Source organism: Gasterosteus aculeatus, chromosome 9 (assembly GCF_964276395.1).
Source record: "Gasterosteus aculeatus chromosome 9, fGasAcu3.hap1.1, whole genome shotgun sequence".
NCBI lineage: Eukaryota > Metazoa > Chordata > Actinopteri > Perciformes > Gasterosteidae > Gasterosteus > Gasterosteus aculeatus.
Window position 1 is genome coordinate 11,071,160 of NC_135696.1, and position 12,010 is coordinate 11,083,169.

Sequence of the window (12,010 nt, forward strand, 5' to 3'; positions counted from 1 at the left end):
CACCTCACGACGCCTGCCTCGCTTCTACATCTGTCTCCTCGCTCCCCGCGGAGCGTTTTCCTGCCCACGCCTTCTTCTCTATTGAGGTTTTTCTTGCTGTTGTTGACTTAAACACATGGCCGAGCTTGTTTTCTCACTCTGTGCCTTCCTCCCACTCCACTTCCATCTTCCCCCCTCCCTCCCTCCTCTCTCTCTCTCTCTCTCTCCGTCTCTCTCTCTCGGTCGTCTCTCCCTATAGCCAGTGTCTGTTTACACATCCATTTCCCCCCCTCCAGGTTGGCCGACAGTCCGCTCCTTCGAAAATGATTTCCGCTATATATCCCTCCCTGCCTCCCCTCCTCCTTCAGCATCTCTTCACCTCCTCCAGGGTGCCTGTACTTTGTTCACCCCCTCCCCTCCTTCTTAACCACTCCTCAATTGCTCTTGTTTTGTAGAAACGATAAGGCGGCGGGAGGAAGGGTCTCCGGTCACGGCGGCGGTAATTGACCCTTTATGCCGCAGGTTTTGCGTGGAGAGCACTCCGGTTTCGCCACGTCCGCCCAGCCGGCGATGGTTTGCCAATATGTTAGCAACTGCCAACAGGTGGATGCTCTGTGATCACATCTGCGTCTACAACCTGTGGGTGCTTCGGGCCTCGCTCTAAGCACAGCACATTTGATTCATCCTAAACGCGCACACAAGCGGACGCTACGCGCGTTACACGCAGCGGGTGATTGTAATGCAGAGTGGTTCTAGTTGCGATGACGCCACAGACGCTTTCGCTGCACTCTTCGGTCCGTCGCCAGCAGCAGGAAGCTGTTCGCAAGGACCACGACAAAGTCTAGAATGCGTCTCGTGAATCCCGTGTTAGTTGTGCGGTAGTCACAACAATACTCTTTTGAACATAACAGAGTAGTTTTTTTTCATAAATTCAAGCTCCCGTGAAGACTGATGTTTACTTTGAAGGTGGTTATATTGAAACGTGCGAAGCTCACGCCAGACGTTCGTTGTGTCGGGGTTGGAAACTGTTTGCCAGTGACTGAGCGGCGTTATTCGTCACATCGGTGTCAGAATGTGTTGGATGTGCCAGCTGTGCGCTACCGGCCCAGCCCCAAACAAAGCACCAGCACCGAGCTGATGAACGCAGCGGACCACTGAGAAGCTAAAGGGGCAGAGCTACAACAACGTTTAATACTAATACTTCCCACTCAGACTGCTCAGAGGACTTTTTCAAATTGTGTGTCATGCTTTGGGGCTGTAGAAACCTCCTCTACCTACAGATTACTTTGTATGAAGAGTTTGTTCAGAGTCATTTTTGTGTACATGTAATGGGAAATACTTTACGACGCTTCAACAGTAGAATCATTTCAAAATAAAAAGGAGGTGTAGCATCAAATTGTGAGCAGCTTTAAGTTGAAAGTTGAAACAAAGTTGTGGTGTTGTTAGGTGATGCTGCTGGGTTGGAGCTGAGGAGAATACAAACATCTTCACAGCCAGTTGACTTTCACGGAGCTTTAAAGATTATTAAAACGATACCTTCAATTTCTGAATCTTCGTCGTACACTAACTACGTACATCCACACAACTACAGGCGTCGCACAGCCCTTTTGTTCAGTCTACAACTGTACACCTTCACTCTCTCTCTCTCTCACTCTCTCTCTCGGCCCATCTGTTCTGCTGAGTCGTGCGATCACAAGAGGTCTGTACATCACCTCTGCACCTCCCTCGGGACAACAAAGAGGAGGAGGGGAGAGGAGGAGCGGGGGAGAGATGGCCCTGGTGTTGGGCCTCTCTCTCTCTCTCTCTCATACACACCACCAGCAGCAGCTGGTAGCAATGACAGCAAATGTTTTTTCCTACCCCTATTTGTGGAACGCCACTGATTAGAAGGCCCTTTCCCACTTGTTTTTGCCGCAGTCACAGCAATGCGCACATGTCCGTCTCTTTTGCGTGTGTGTAAGTCGCGTTAGCGTTTTAGCTCGAGAGACTTTCCATTTCCTACTTTGTGGGAACGGGCGGTTTGCCGCCGAGTGATCGGGTCACATTGACAGCGAGAGAGATTGAGAAAGGGAGGATGTAGAGCCTGGAAGAAAAAGTGAGAGAAGAGGAACGCAGTAGAGGAACACAGAATTGTGTGTGTGTGTGTGTGTGCGTGTGCGTGTGCGTGTGTGTGCGCGTGTGCGTGTGCGTGTGCGTGTGTCGCCAAACAACAGCATAGAAAAATAGACAAACGTAGTAAAATGGAGAGAATTTGGAGAAACACACAGTAATGCACTGAATGAGGGAGGCAGACAGAGAGAGACGAGTAGAATGCAGTAATGCGATAAAGCAGCTGAGGAATGGAGGTTTTTCTACACTCTTAACGCTTTTAGTCCCATTTCTACTTTTTAGGGCAGATTTCATCATATTACCAAAGGCCATTTTGGCTCCATTGTGGATAATAGGCTGCTGTGGCATTATTGCAGAGGCTGGCTTAGATAATGGTCACTCTCTCTCTCTCTCTCTCTGTATTTATCTCCCTCGCCCTCTCCCCCCTGCATTAGAGCGGTAAGGCAGAGGAGGTAAAGGAAGAGAGAGATTAATGGCATACAAAGGATGGGCCGAGCTGAGGGCGATTGAGATAGCTGAAGGAGCACAGAAAGGGAGCTTAATGTGTGAGACAAAAGGAGGCGAGGACAGGTTGTTGTGCTCTCTAGATAATAATGCTTTCTGTGAATGTTTCCTTCTAATACAAGAACACTTAAATGAATTAATCATTACATCCCTTCTCCATAGCAAATATCCAGCAGATGTATTCCTAAAGGCCTACAGTATGTTTATAAGTCTATATATATACTTTTAAACATACCGTTGAATAATGTATTCAGTGTAGAGTGTATACAAGGGTTATATTGGACTATCTTGCTGTAATATAATAGGATGTAAGAAGGGGGTGTAGTTAGGGGGGTGGAGAAATCAAGATGGAGGTAGGGCGAAGAGGATGGAAGCGGAAGGCAGTCGCATGATGTGAAGACGAGAGGAAGGGGGAGGGAAAAGGGGGGGGGGGGGGGGCGCCTGGAGAGACGCAGAAAGAGAGAGATGGAGAGACGGAGGAGGGAAGGGAAAGAGGGAGCCTATTGCCCCGAGACTACGGCAGAGGGGGAAGAGGAGAGTGAAAAGAGAGTGGGAGAGCCAAAGAGTGATAGCCTCACAGCAGCACCTAATGGCTTCTCTGGAGAGAGGGAGGGGGGGAGTGAAGAGGAAGGAGCATAATGAGGGTGCTATGACAGAGGCAGAGATAGATTTAGAGAGGTAGATGAGGAGGGAGAGACAAAGAGAGGTGGAGGTTACATGGCCATTCGGTAAAGATGGAGTCATAGCAGCCAGGAGGAGAGAGTGAAGGGGGGGGGGGGTGATAGCGGCTGCAGACGTTAAATGAGAGGAAGGAATAAAGATGAGAGCGGATGTTAAAGAACAAATGTGAAACAGGTAGAAAAACAAACCAAAGCCGTTGGTGAAGTGAGAGGGAGGAGGAGGAGGAGGAGACATAGAGAGCGAAGCGCTCCGGGGCAAATGATGCAGGTGGGAAGAGGAAGCATCAGCCTTTGGGTGAACAAAGAAGGGAGGAATACATGAAGGTGGATGGAGCCAGAGGGTGGACGGAGAAGAAGGCAGGAAGGGCAGCGTAGGGGCCAAGGAGTGGCTCGGTGGAGGGGTCTGAAAAGAGATAGGAGGAGAGATGGAGAGGTGAAGGAAAGATTCAAAGAGAGGAGGAGGAGGAGGAGGAGGAGGGATGGATAGATAGAGAGAGGGTGAGACGGTGAAGGAGGACATTGAACAGGAGGTTAATCAGAAAGATGGAGGAAAAAGGCAGTTTACCTTCATGAGAAAGGAGGAGGGAGGTACGAAGGATGGACGATGTGGGGAACTTATCTTTACCTCCATTAAAAGCCGCGTTATAGCACTGATCGCAGCTGTGAATAATTCAAACCCCCATGGTTGGGACTTCTCTCCTCTCGCTCTCTTTTTAGCGCTACGCACAGCTACCGGCACCTGAACATGTTCGCACCGTGGTAGTAAAGCAGGTCGTGACGTGAACGCGTTTAAGACTAGAGATGGGGAGGGAAATAGAAAGAGCAGTCCACCTGCTATGGCTTTGTGTTGTCACTCAGACTTACCATTTCCAGCCGTCATGATTAGATTACACAGAAATACCTCCGTCTCTCCCTCACACACACACACACACACACACACACACACTATTCCCTGTTTTTTGCATCCCTCACACGCTCTCTCTCCCGCCGACACGTCCTCTCGCCCATGCGCGCGCGTGTGTCTTTAAGGTATCCATGGCAACCGTTTCCAGGGTGATTTACTACAGCACCTGGTCCCTCTCAGGGTGGTACGCTCGCTCTGCTCGCCACAATCGCTCCCCGGCCACCAATGATCTCATCCCTTTTGCTCGGCTCACACTCCCGCCTCCTCGCCTGTTGTTGCGAGCGTGATTTACTCCCGTCGTCTGTCCTCTCGCCGCTCCTCACATCTCGCTGTCTGCAACCGTTTATCCCCCCCCCCCCGCCTCGCCCCTCAGTAACATTGATGCGAGGGAAGTCATGTGGAGCAAAAAGCGACTCTTTAGAATGTCGTCTTGGCTGCGTTGCTGCGTCCTGGCGAGCCACGGTGAGACGCTGGGCTGCGGCAATAGCCACTGGTTTAGTTTTTTACTCTAATCGGTCCAATTAGATTGGAACGATTCCCAATGTGTACATTGCAACCTGCTGACAGTGCTAGAAATTAAGGTGACTTGAATACGTTTTGTGTCATTAGTCTATGGAGTGAAAATGACGTTCATGACGTTCCTACTGTATTTGTAACTACATAGACAAACGTGCATATGAGGCGTTTTGTTTTGGGTAAATTGTAATTCAAGGAATGTCACACTGGATGATCGCAAACCAGCACGCACTGACCTCCCAGGCTGTGTGCTGTCTGTGGGTGGCACGCTGGGCATGTAGAGAAATTCCTTTCTCAGAGCTGCTGTGCCTCCTACAGGGATTCATTTACTTAAATTGATCCTGCAAGCCTACATGCATTTCCCAGCATCCTTGCATGACAACATATTAGTTCAATTTTGGTTAAAGGATGATCCCGAGAGAACCTGTCAACCCGGTCCATTGTTTTTGAGCAGTAGGGGGGTTATGAGCATTGCCCTTTAAATTAAATATTTGTGTGTGTGTGTGTGTGTGTGTGTGTGTGTGTGTGTGTGTGTGTGTGTGTGTGTGTGTGTGTGTGTGTGTGTGAGTGTGTGTGAGGGCGAGCCATTCAGAAATAGGCCAGTTAGGGTTTAGAGCAGAAAGATGTTAAGAGATTAAACAGGCCTCTGTGGGGAGCAAGACTCCTCTCCAGCAGTTTAAATATAACTCTCTCCAGGGACAAGTGAGTGAGTGTGTGAGTGTGTTTGAGGGGAAGTGGGGGTTTCAGTAGGCGGGTGGACGCGTTCGACACAACCGGTGGGTAAGAATCGAACCGCTGGCCTTTTACTAGCAGCAAACCTCGTTACTGTGAGCGTGCAGGTGTGTGTGTGTGCGTGTGTGTGTGCATGTGTGTCAAAGTGATGTCTTTACCTTTGGCGCTGGGGGGATAGTTAGATACTGTGCGGTCTGGCTCCACCATCTGCTCGGGGTTAGTGTGTGTGCATGTGTTTAGTTTGTACATGTGTTGTTATGGTTGTGTCTCAGGTGTTGCATACTTATGTTTTAACCGTGCGCTCTAATACACAACCTGTTTTTTTTCCTTTAACTTCACCTAACGTCACATCTACCATGTTCATCACAGACACACTGGGAGCATCGGCGGACTCATGTCCTGTCGTCTTATTACTTAAAGATATAAAATCAAACAATGACAAGAAATCAGTTTTATAACCTTGAGAAATTTGTCATTTTATTCAAGATAACCGTGTTATTCATTTAGTCATCTGTCAGGGTCATGTGTCCTGTATTTCCTCTCTAACTCTGTTTCTCTAACTTCCGGACCGTGTGTCAGAGAGTGAAGGAAGTCTTGTTTATTATTGAAACGTGCCGTTAGCTACGGTAGCTAGTGCTGAACGTTAGTAGCCTATTTATCCCACACGCGTCAATACTTGTTATTAACGCATTGATTAATTCAGGATTACTACCAGTCTCTCAAAGCGTTTTGATCTGCATAAGACATCGCCAGCGGGGGTCAGGGGTCAGGGTCAACCAGTGGGAAGCTCAAGGACATTCAGATAGTGATGAGCGCTAGCTGCTAAAGACATGTGAACCTGTGACCTTCAGACTTTAGCTCACTCCTTGCATCTGCATCACAAAACATCAGCTGCTGCAACATCCGGTGTTGCTTCCAAATGCAGAATCCCTCCCCAAAAAATAACGCAGACAGATGTACTTCCTCTCCACTTTCTCGCTCTGATGGCAGCCGGAGTCTGCGTAAGAGTCTAATGAAGCATCCGCTCATCCATCCAGCCCTCATTCTCTGTTTCCTCTCTGCTCTCCTCTTATCCCCCCCCCCCCTTCTCTTACACAAGTGGGTGACAGATGTGAGCCACTCTGGAGAGCACACAGACACCCAGCACTCTGCTGCCAGGCGCCGCTGCTCCTATAGGCTCTGTGTGCGCGCTCGTGTGTGTGTGTGTGTGTGTGTGTGTGTGTGTCTGTGTTTTGGTAGTATCAAGTGCAGCCTTAAAGCCAGCCGCTGTGTGGTCACCATGGGATAAGGTGATTTAATATTGACTGGAGAGTGAACGACCATACTAGTGTTTAAAGATACACCTTTAAACACCCGTAGAGACACACACACACACACACATAAAATATGGTAGGCACTCATCTGCTCCATGAGACTCAGGAATGAAATGGAGAATCCTCTCACTTACACACACATGCGCATACACATTTCCGCTCACTTCACGTGTAATGTAATCACCTGAGCTTTCCCTGCTTCCTAACCCAATAACGCTGGCAGCCTCCACCGGGCGCACACACACACACACACACACACACACACACACACACACACACACACACAGTGCGTGTGGTCCTCCGGAAAACAACCTGTGATACATTAACCTCTCCTTTCATTGTATCCGCTCTGATCCTTCCTGCTTCTCGCTGATCTATTTCTGCGAATTTTGGTAACTGATGCAGTTCAACTCTGTTCCTCCTGAAGTCAGGAGCCGGCCACCGCGTCCCATTAGCTGCTGACCCATTTCTGTCGAAGAGCATGGGGCTGGAGCCTGACTCGGGCCCGTCTGAGATGCCAGAAGGAAGCGTCTGGGGTAGGACGGAGAGGCGGAGGCAGATAATGCTTGGGATGCTCTTTGTTACATTATTCAAGCACACCCATGAGTTAGGACAGAGAGGACAGAGAGAATGAAAGATGTACCGATCAACCCGGGGAGAAGAGGTTGAAAGTAAAATTGGCGAATAAATGAGTGTGTTTGTGGAGGGGTGACCAGGCGCGCCGGCCATAACCGCTCCTCCGAGCGCCATCTGCTCCTCGCCGCAGCAACTGTTGCCAGGGTACCTGCTCTCCTCCCCTCTAGCCCACCTTTTACTCCTCCTCTTTTGGCTCGTTGACTCCTTGTTTCCTCCCAAAGCAAGATTTTCTCCCCTTTTTCCCCTCTTCTTTTCAAATGCTGCCCTCCCTCTTTCCCTCGGACATGTGCTCTTCTTTTCCTTCTATTAGTTTAACGATACCTGCTCTCTGTTCAATAGGCTTTATGGGCGTGACATTTAATTCAGTGTACATTAGCAACGCTTCAGCAAATGACTAATAACACTAAAGTACCAGTGGTTCTCCTTCCCATTCATCAGCTCTTTTTCATCTTTTCCTTTATTTGCTTCTCTCTTCTGCATGCCTTATATTTAACTAAATACAGAGTATACATGCTTTAGTTTTAGTAATTTCCTCAGCTTTAAGTGCCAATCAGCTACTTGACTGCAACACACACACACGCACACACACACACACCACCGCCACAAAAATCTTTAATTCTCTCAGACTTTCCTCCTCCTCCTTCCTTTGAAATCTATCTCTCTTCCGTTCCTTCGCTCCCTGGCAATTGTGCGGACATGACTCAGGGCCCCCTGTCTACAGAGAAGAAGAGAGAGAACACGAGAAAGAGTGGAAAAAAGGAGTTTGATGGTGGGGTGTTTAGAGAGAGAAAGAAAAAGAGTGAGTGGGGGAGAGGGAGAGATCGTAGATCAGAACCGTCATGATTGAGCCATCTGCTGAGAGGGGGCCAGTGAGACTCAAACACACACACGCACGCACACACACACGCCTGCTTAAAGATCACCACTGCCACCCGTTGGTCACTTTCTGACACTACGCCTCCTCCTTCTCCTCTCTGCTCCTCTCTGCTCCTCTCTGCTCCTCTCTGCTCCTCTCTGCCCCGGTGCCGTTCGGTGAGAACAGGCCGACTGGATATGAGACACGTAGCTCTGAGAATCCACCAGTTTGGTCTGGCTGGTCTTAAGGGGGGAGGGGGGTGGGGGGTGGTTGTGCATTAATAAAGTTGTTTATCTCCACCGTACTCAAATTATGAGGCCGTGGCTCTTTGAAAACATATTGAGTACAGTGATGTCTTACATCAGCTCTAATCCTGCTCTTGCTGTTTAATTCTCGCTCACAGTTAAATGTGATTTGTTGTACACTTTCTGTTCCTTTTGTGGCTGTGTGTTGTTGTTGTTGTTGTTTTTTGATTGTGCAAACACTCTTCGCTGACCTCAATGGTTCCCTCTTCTTTTCTTTTGGTGCCGGCGGGCCTGAACGATGTCCAGTCTCGTTCGGTCTAACCTTTTAATAGATTCATAAACGCTCCCCTCCCATTGGCCAGAGCGGCCCATTTCATCCTATTACAGATGAGCGTACGGCTGAGTGGAGGAGGAAGTGCTCTTTATATGCTAATGAGCGGATCGTGTGTGCGGCGAGGACCAACCGATGCCCCCGTTGGGAGGGCTGCCGGTGGCCGCGCGAGCTGAATCCTGAGGCAGTCCCGTCTTTATCTTGTATTTCACGCTCATTCCCAGACAGCCGGGCTGTGAGTTGTCGTCATACATCACGATGCCTCACTACTGTGCCCAAATCAGACTTTGCAAAGGTGTCACTGTGGATGGCCGCAGCGCTGAATCTGCATTCTCTCTGTACCTGATCTCAATGTCAGACATTCACTTGCGATAAAGAGCAGTAACAAATGCACCAAACAGGAAGCGTGAACAGTGTGGAACGGCTTTCTTAGGTGCAAGCTCATTTACCCTCCTTTTGTTTGGTTCTGGCCTTTCATCATTACAAACATTTTAATGGACTATCGAACAATAGTTAAACGTCCTTTCCTGCCAAAAGTGAAATGAGCCAAACCAATACCACTGTTGGAAGCGGGGTGATAACCTCTTTCTCACACAACTTGATGAACAAGTGTCAAACTATCCTTTGACGGGCTTGATTGATCACTCAACAGTCGATCTGACCAGCGGCCTTCTCATATCCGTCTCTTGCAGGAACAAGGTGTGGTGGGAATGTCGCGACCGCCGGGCGCCATCCCGCCGCCTCACCCTGCTGGGGGCGTGGCCTCGGGTGTGGGGCCCAACCAGGGGTCGGGACCACCTCCGGGCTACGTGGGCAACCAGCAGCAAGCGGCCATGATGAAACAGATGATGGTGATGGAGCAGGAGAAGAGGGCGCAGATGCAAATGATGGAGCAGCAGAAACAGCAGCTCTTCAGAGAGCAGAGACAACAGCAACAGCAGCAACTACTGGCCGAGCAGGTGAGCCTTCTTTGAATCAGTGCGCCAGTTGGCAGAATGGTAGTGCGATGGTGGCGCGATGAAACAAAACGGCCCGGCCTGTGTGGTTCCTCTGTCATGCATTGAATTCTGATTGTGTTTTCTTCATATATTCCTGCATAATGAGTGTGTGTTTAAAGCTCTAACAAGAGGCGCTCATCCTCTCCTCATCCTTGCTGTTGTCTGGTTGCGTGTATAATCGCCCTCAACCAGCCCCCTCTTCACTACTTTCTTTTCATCTTTGCAATGTGTGTGTGTGTGTGCTCGCCACATGCCGCCTGCTGTGATAATGTGGTTTTTTCGTTTTATTTCTCTCTCTGTGTTAAAGAGTTCTGAACTCTGGAGTCACCACCCACTATGTTTTAATCTGATCTGCAAAAACAGACACACAAATATAGGTGTGTGAAAGGAAGCTTCTCCTGCTTGGGGTTTAGCATATGGTATCAAATGAGCAACATCTTCTTGGTGGAACACATTCATAAGCTGCTTTTTATGCGACGAGGACCCAGCCAATTAAGTATTTTCCATTTTATTTTCTATACATGCGCCACAACTATGGCTACGATAGAGCATCATGGCTGCCTTACGTTTCCTATTTCAGTTTCATTCATATTTGTGCAGGAAAGCATCATCCAGATACTGTACACCCATCTAGTCCTGAAATCACTCTCCCTGTCTCAATTTACTCTATCAAAACATCTGTATGAGCCAAACAGATGTCACACCCCTACTCTACCAAACATGGGGTGGTCCCTGTATTCATACTTGTCAGAGTTGTGACTGACAGTGTTCTTTTGCATCCACACCGAGGACACAATGTAATGGTGCAAAACCGTTTGTCTCAATGCGAGTATTTGATGGTAAAAAAAAATGAGCCCAAAACGTTTCCCCACAATGAACCTCTCTATTGGGCAAATGCCCAGTTTCGTTTTTATATACTAGCTTTGAAGCTGAGACGTCAGTGTGCGTTTAGCAACAGTATCTCATCGTGTTCATATAATCTCTTTTGTTTAGCTGTCCTTTCTTTATTGTAATGAATAAATATGAAGGCTCATAACTCATTACTAACCTCCGCTCTTAAAAATTGCGTATGTCCGTATGCAGCTCCAACAGCAGCAGCAGCAGCATCTCCCCAGACAGATGGGGCAAGGCCAGAGGAATCCATACCCTCAAGTCAATCAGTACCAAGGTGAGACGCACAAACATGTATCCATTTTGTCTATGAAACAAAGCACCACAGAATGTGCAGTAACCCAATAGGTCTTATCTTAATAAATAAGGCAATACCTGACCAAAATTCCTCAGCATTGTATTCATTGCATTTGTATATTCGAAGAACATCCGGATGGTTACACAGACAAAAACACACACGCAAACAGCTGACTGAGCATCACCCTGAAACCGAACCTCGCCTCACTGTCTGTCAGTTACATCAGTTGGAGCTCAGATGCTCTTTAGCCTCTTCCTCTCTCTCTGTCTCTCCTCCTCCTCGCTCTCTACAAAAAAGAAGGAAGGAAAATACAAGACTCGCGCTCAGCCTGTTACCACGGCAACTTGTCTGTCCTGGATCCCCCAGAGTTCCGGTGAAGTCGGAGAGATGGATGAGAGGAGGGAAGTGGGAAAGGGGGAGGAGAAAGGTGGGAGGCTGGCGGCAAGAGGAATAGGTAGATGATCCGCTGGGTAGAAAGAGATATTAGGAAGAGAAAGAAAGACGGGGAGGAAGATGAGGTGATGATGGAGAGGTTAATAGCAGATGAGATGATGACGGAGAGATTAATAGAAATACACTGAGCGAGAAGGAGAGTCAAGTCCAAAGCCATTTATAGCAATGAGAGAGTCTGTCTGCAAGACCAGGAAATAATACGCAGAGGAAGACGGAGCTTCAGAATCAAACTGTGGCCCAGAAATATAGTTTTGCTATCGAGCAGTGCGTCAGTGATAAAAGCAATGATTGCTCTAATGATTACCTGCAATCAGAACTCAATCATCCTCACTATACTTATTATTAACATAGTGAAGTGTGGCTTTTGTGTACCTACTTACACGTTGAGAGTGAGTGACACTCTTGTTCTGACGCCTCTGTTACTGTTCCAGTCCAAACTGTGAGGTGAGGGATCGGTAGAACGACGTCAAAGGAGGGTTAATTGAGGGATGTGAAGTCATTTCCACGCTAGCAGGCAGCTCTACCACTACTCAGGGACTGAAAGGAAAAGAATTGTGGAAGTGAG

The 12,010-nt window shown here is 48.4% G+C and overlaps 1 protein-coding gene across 1 annotated transcript in view; it reads left to right on the plus strand.

Annotated features, from left to right (window-relative positions):
• Nucleotides 1–12,010, plus strand: part of maml3 (mastermind-like transcriptional coactivator 3) — a 75,446-nt gene that overhangs the window by 59,255 nt on the left and 4,181 nt on the right. Inside the window, exons 4-5 of the mRNA XM_040186595.2 lie at nucleotides 9,498–9,764; nucleotides 10,887–10,971. Of these exons, the coding sequence (XP_040042529.2) occupies nucleotides 9,498–9,764; nucleotides 10,887–10,971 (352 nt within the window). The remainder of the gene's footprint in view (nucleotides 1–9,497; nucleotides 9,765–10,886; nucleotides 10,972–12,010) is intronic.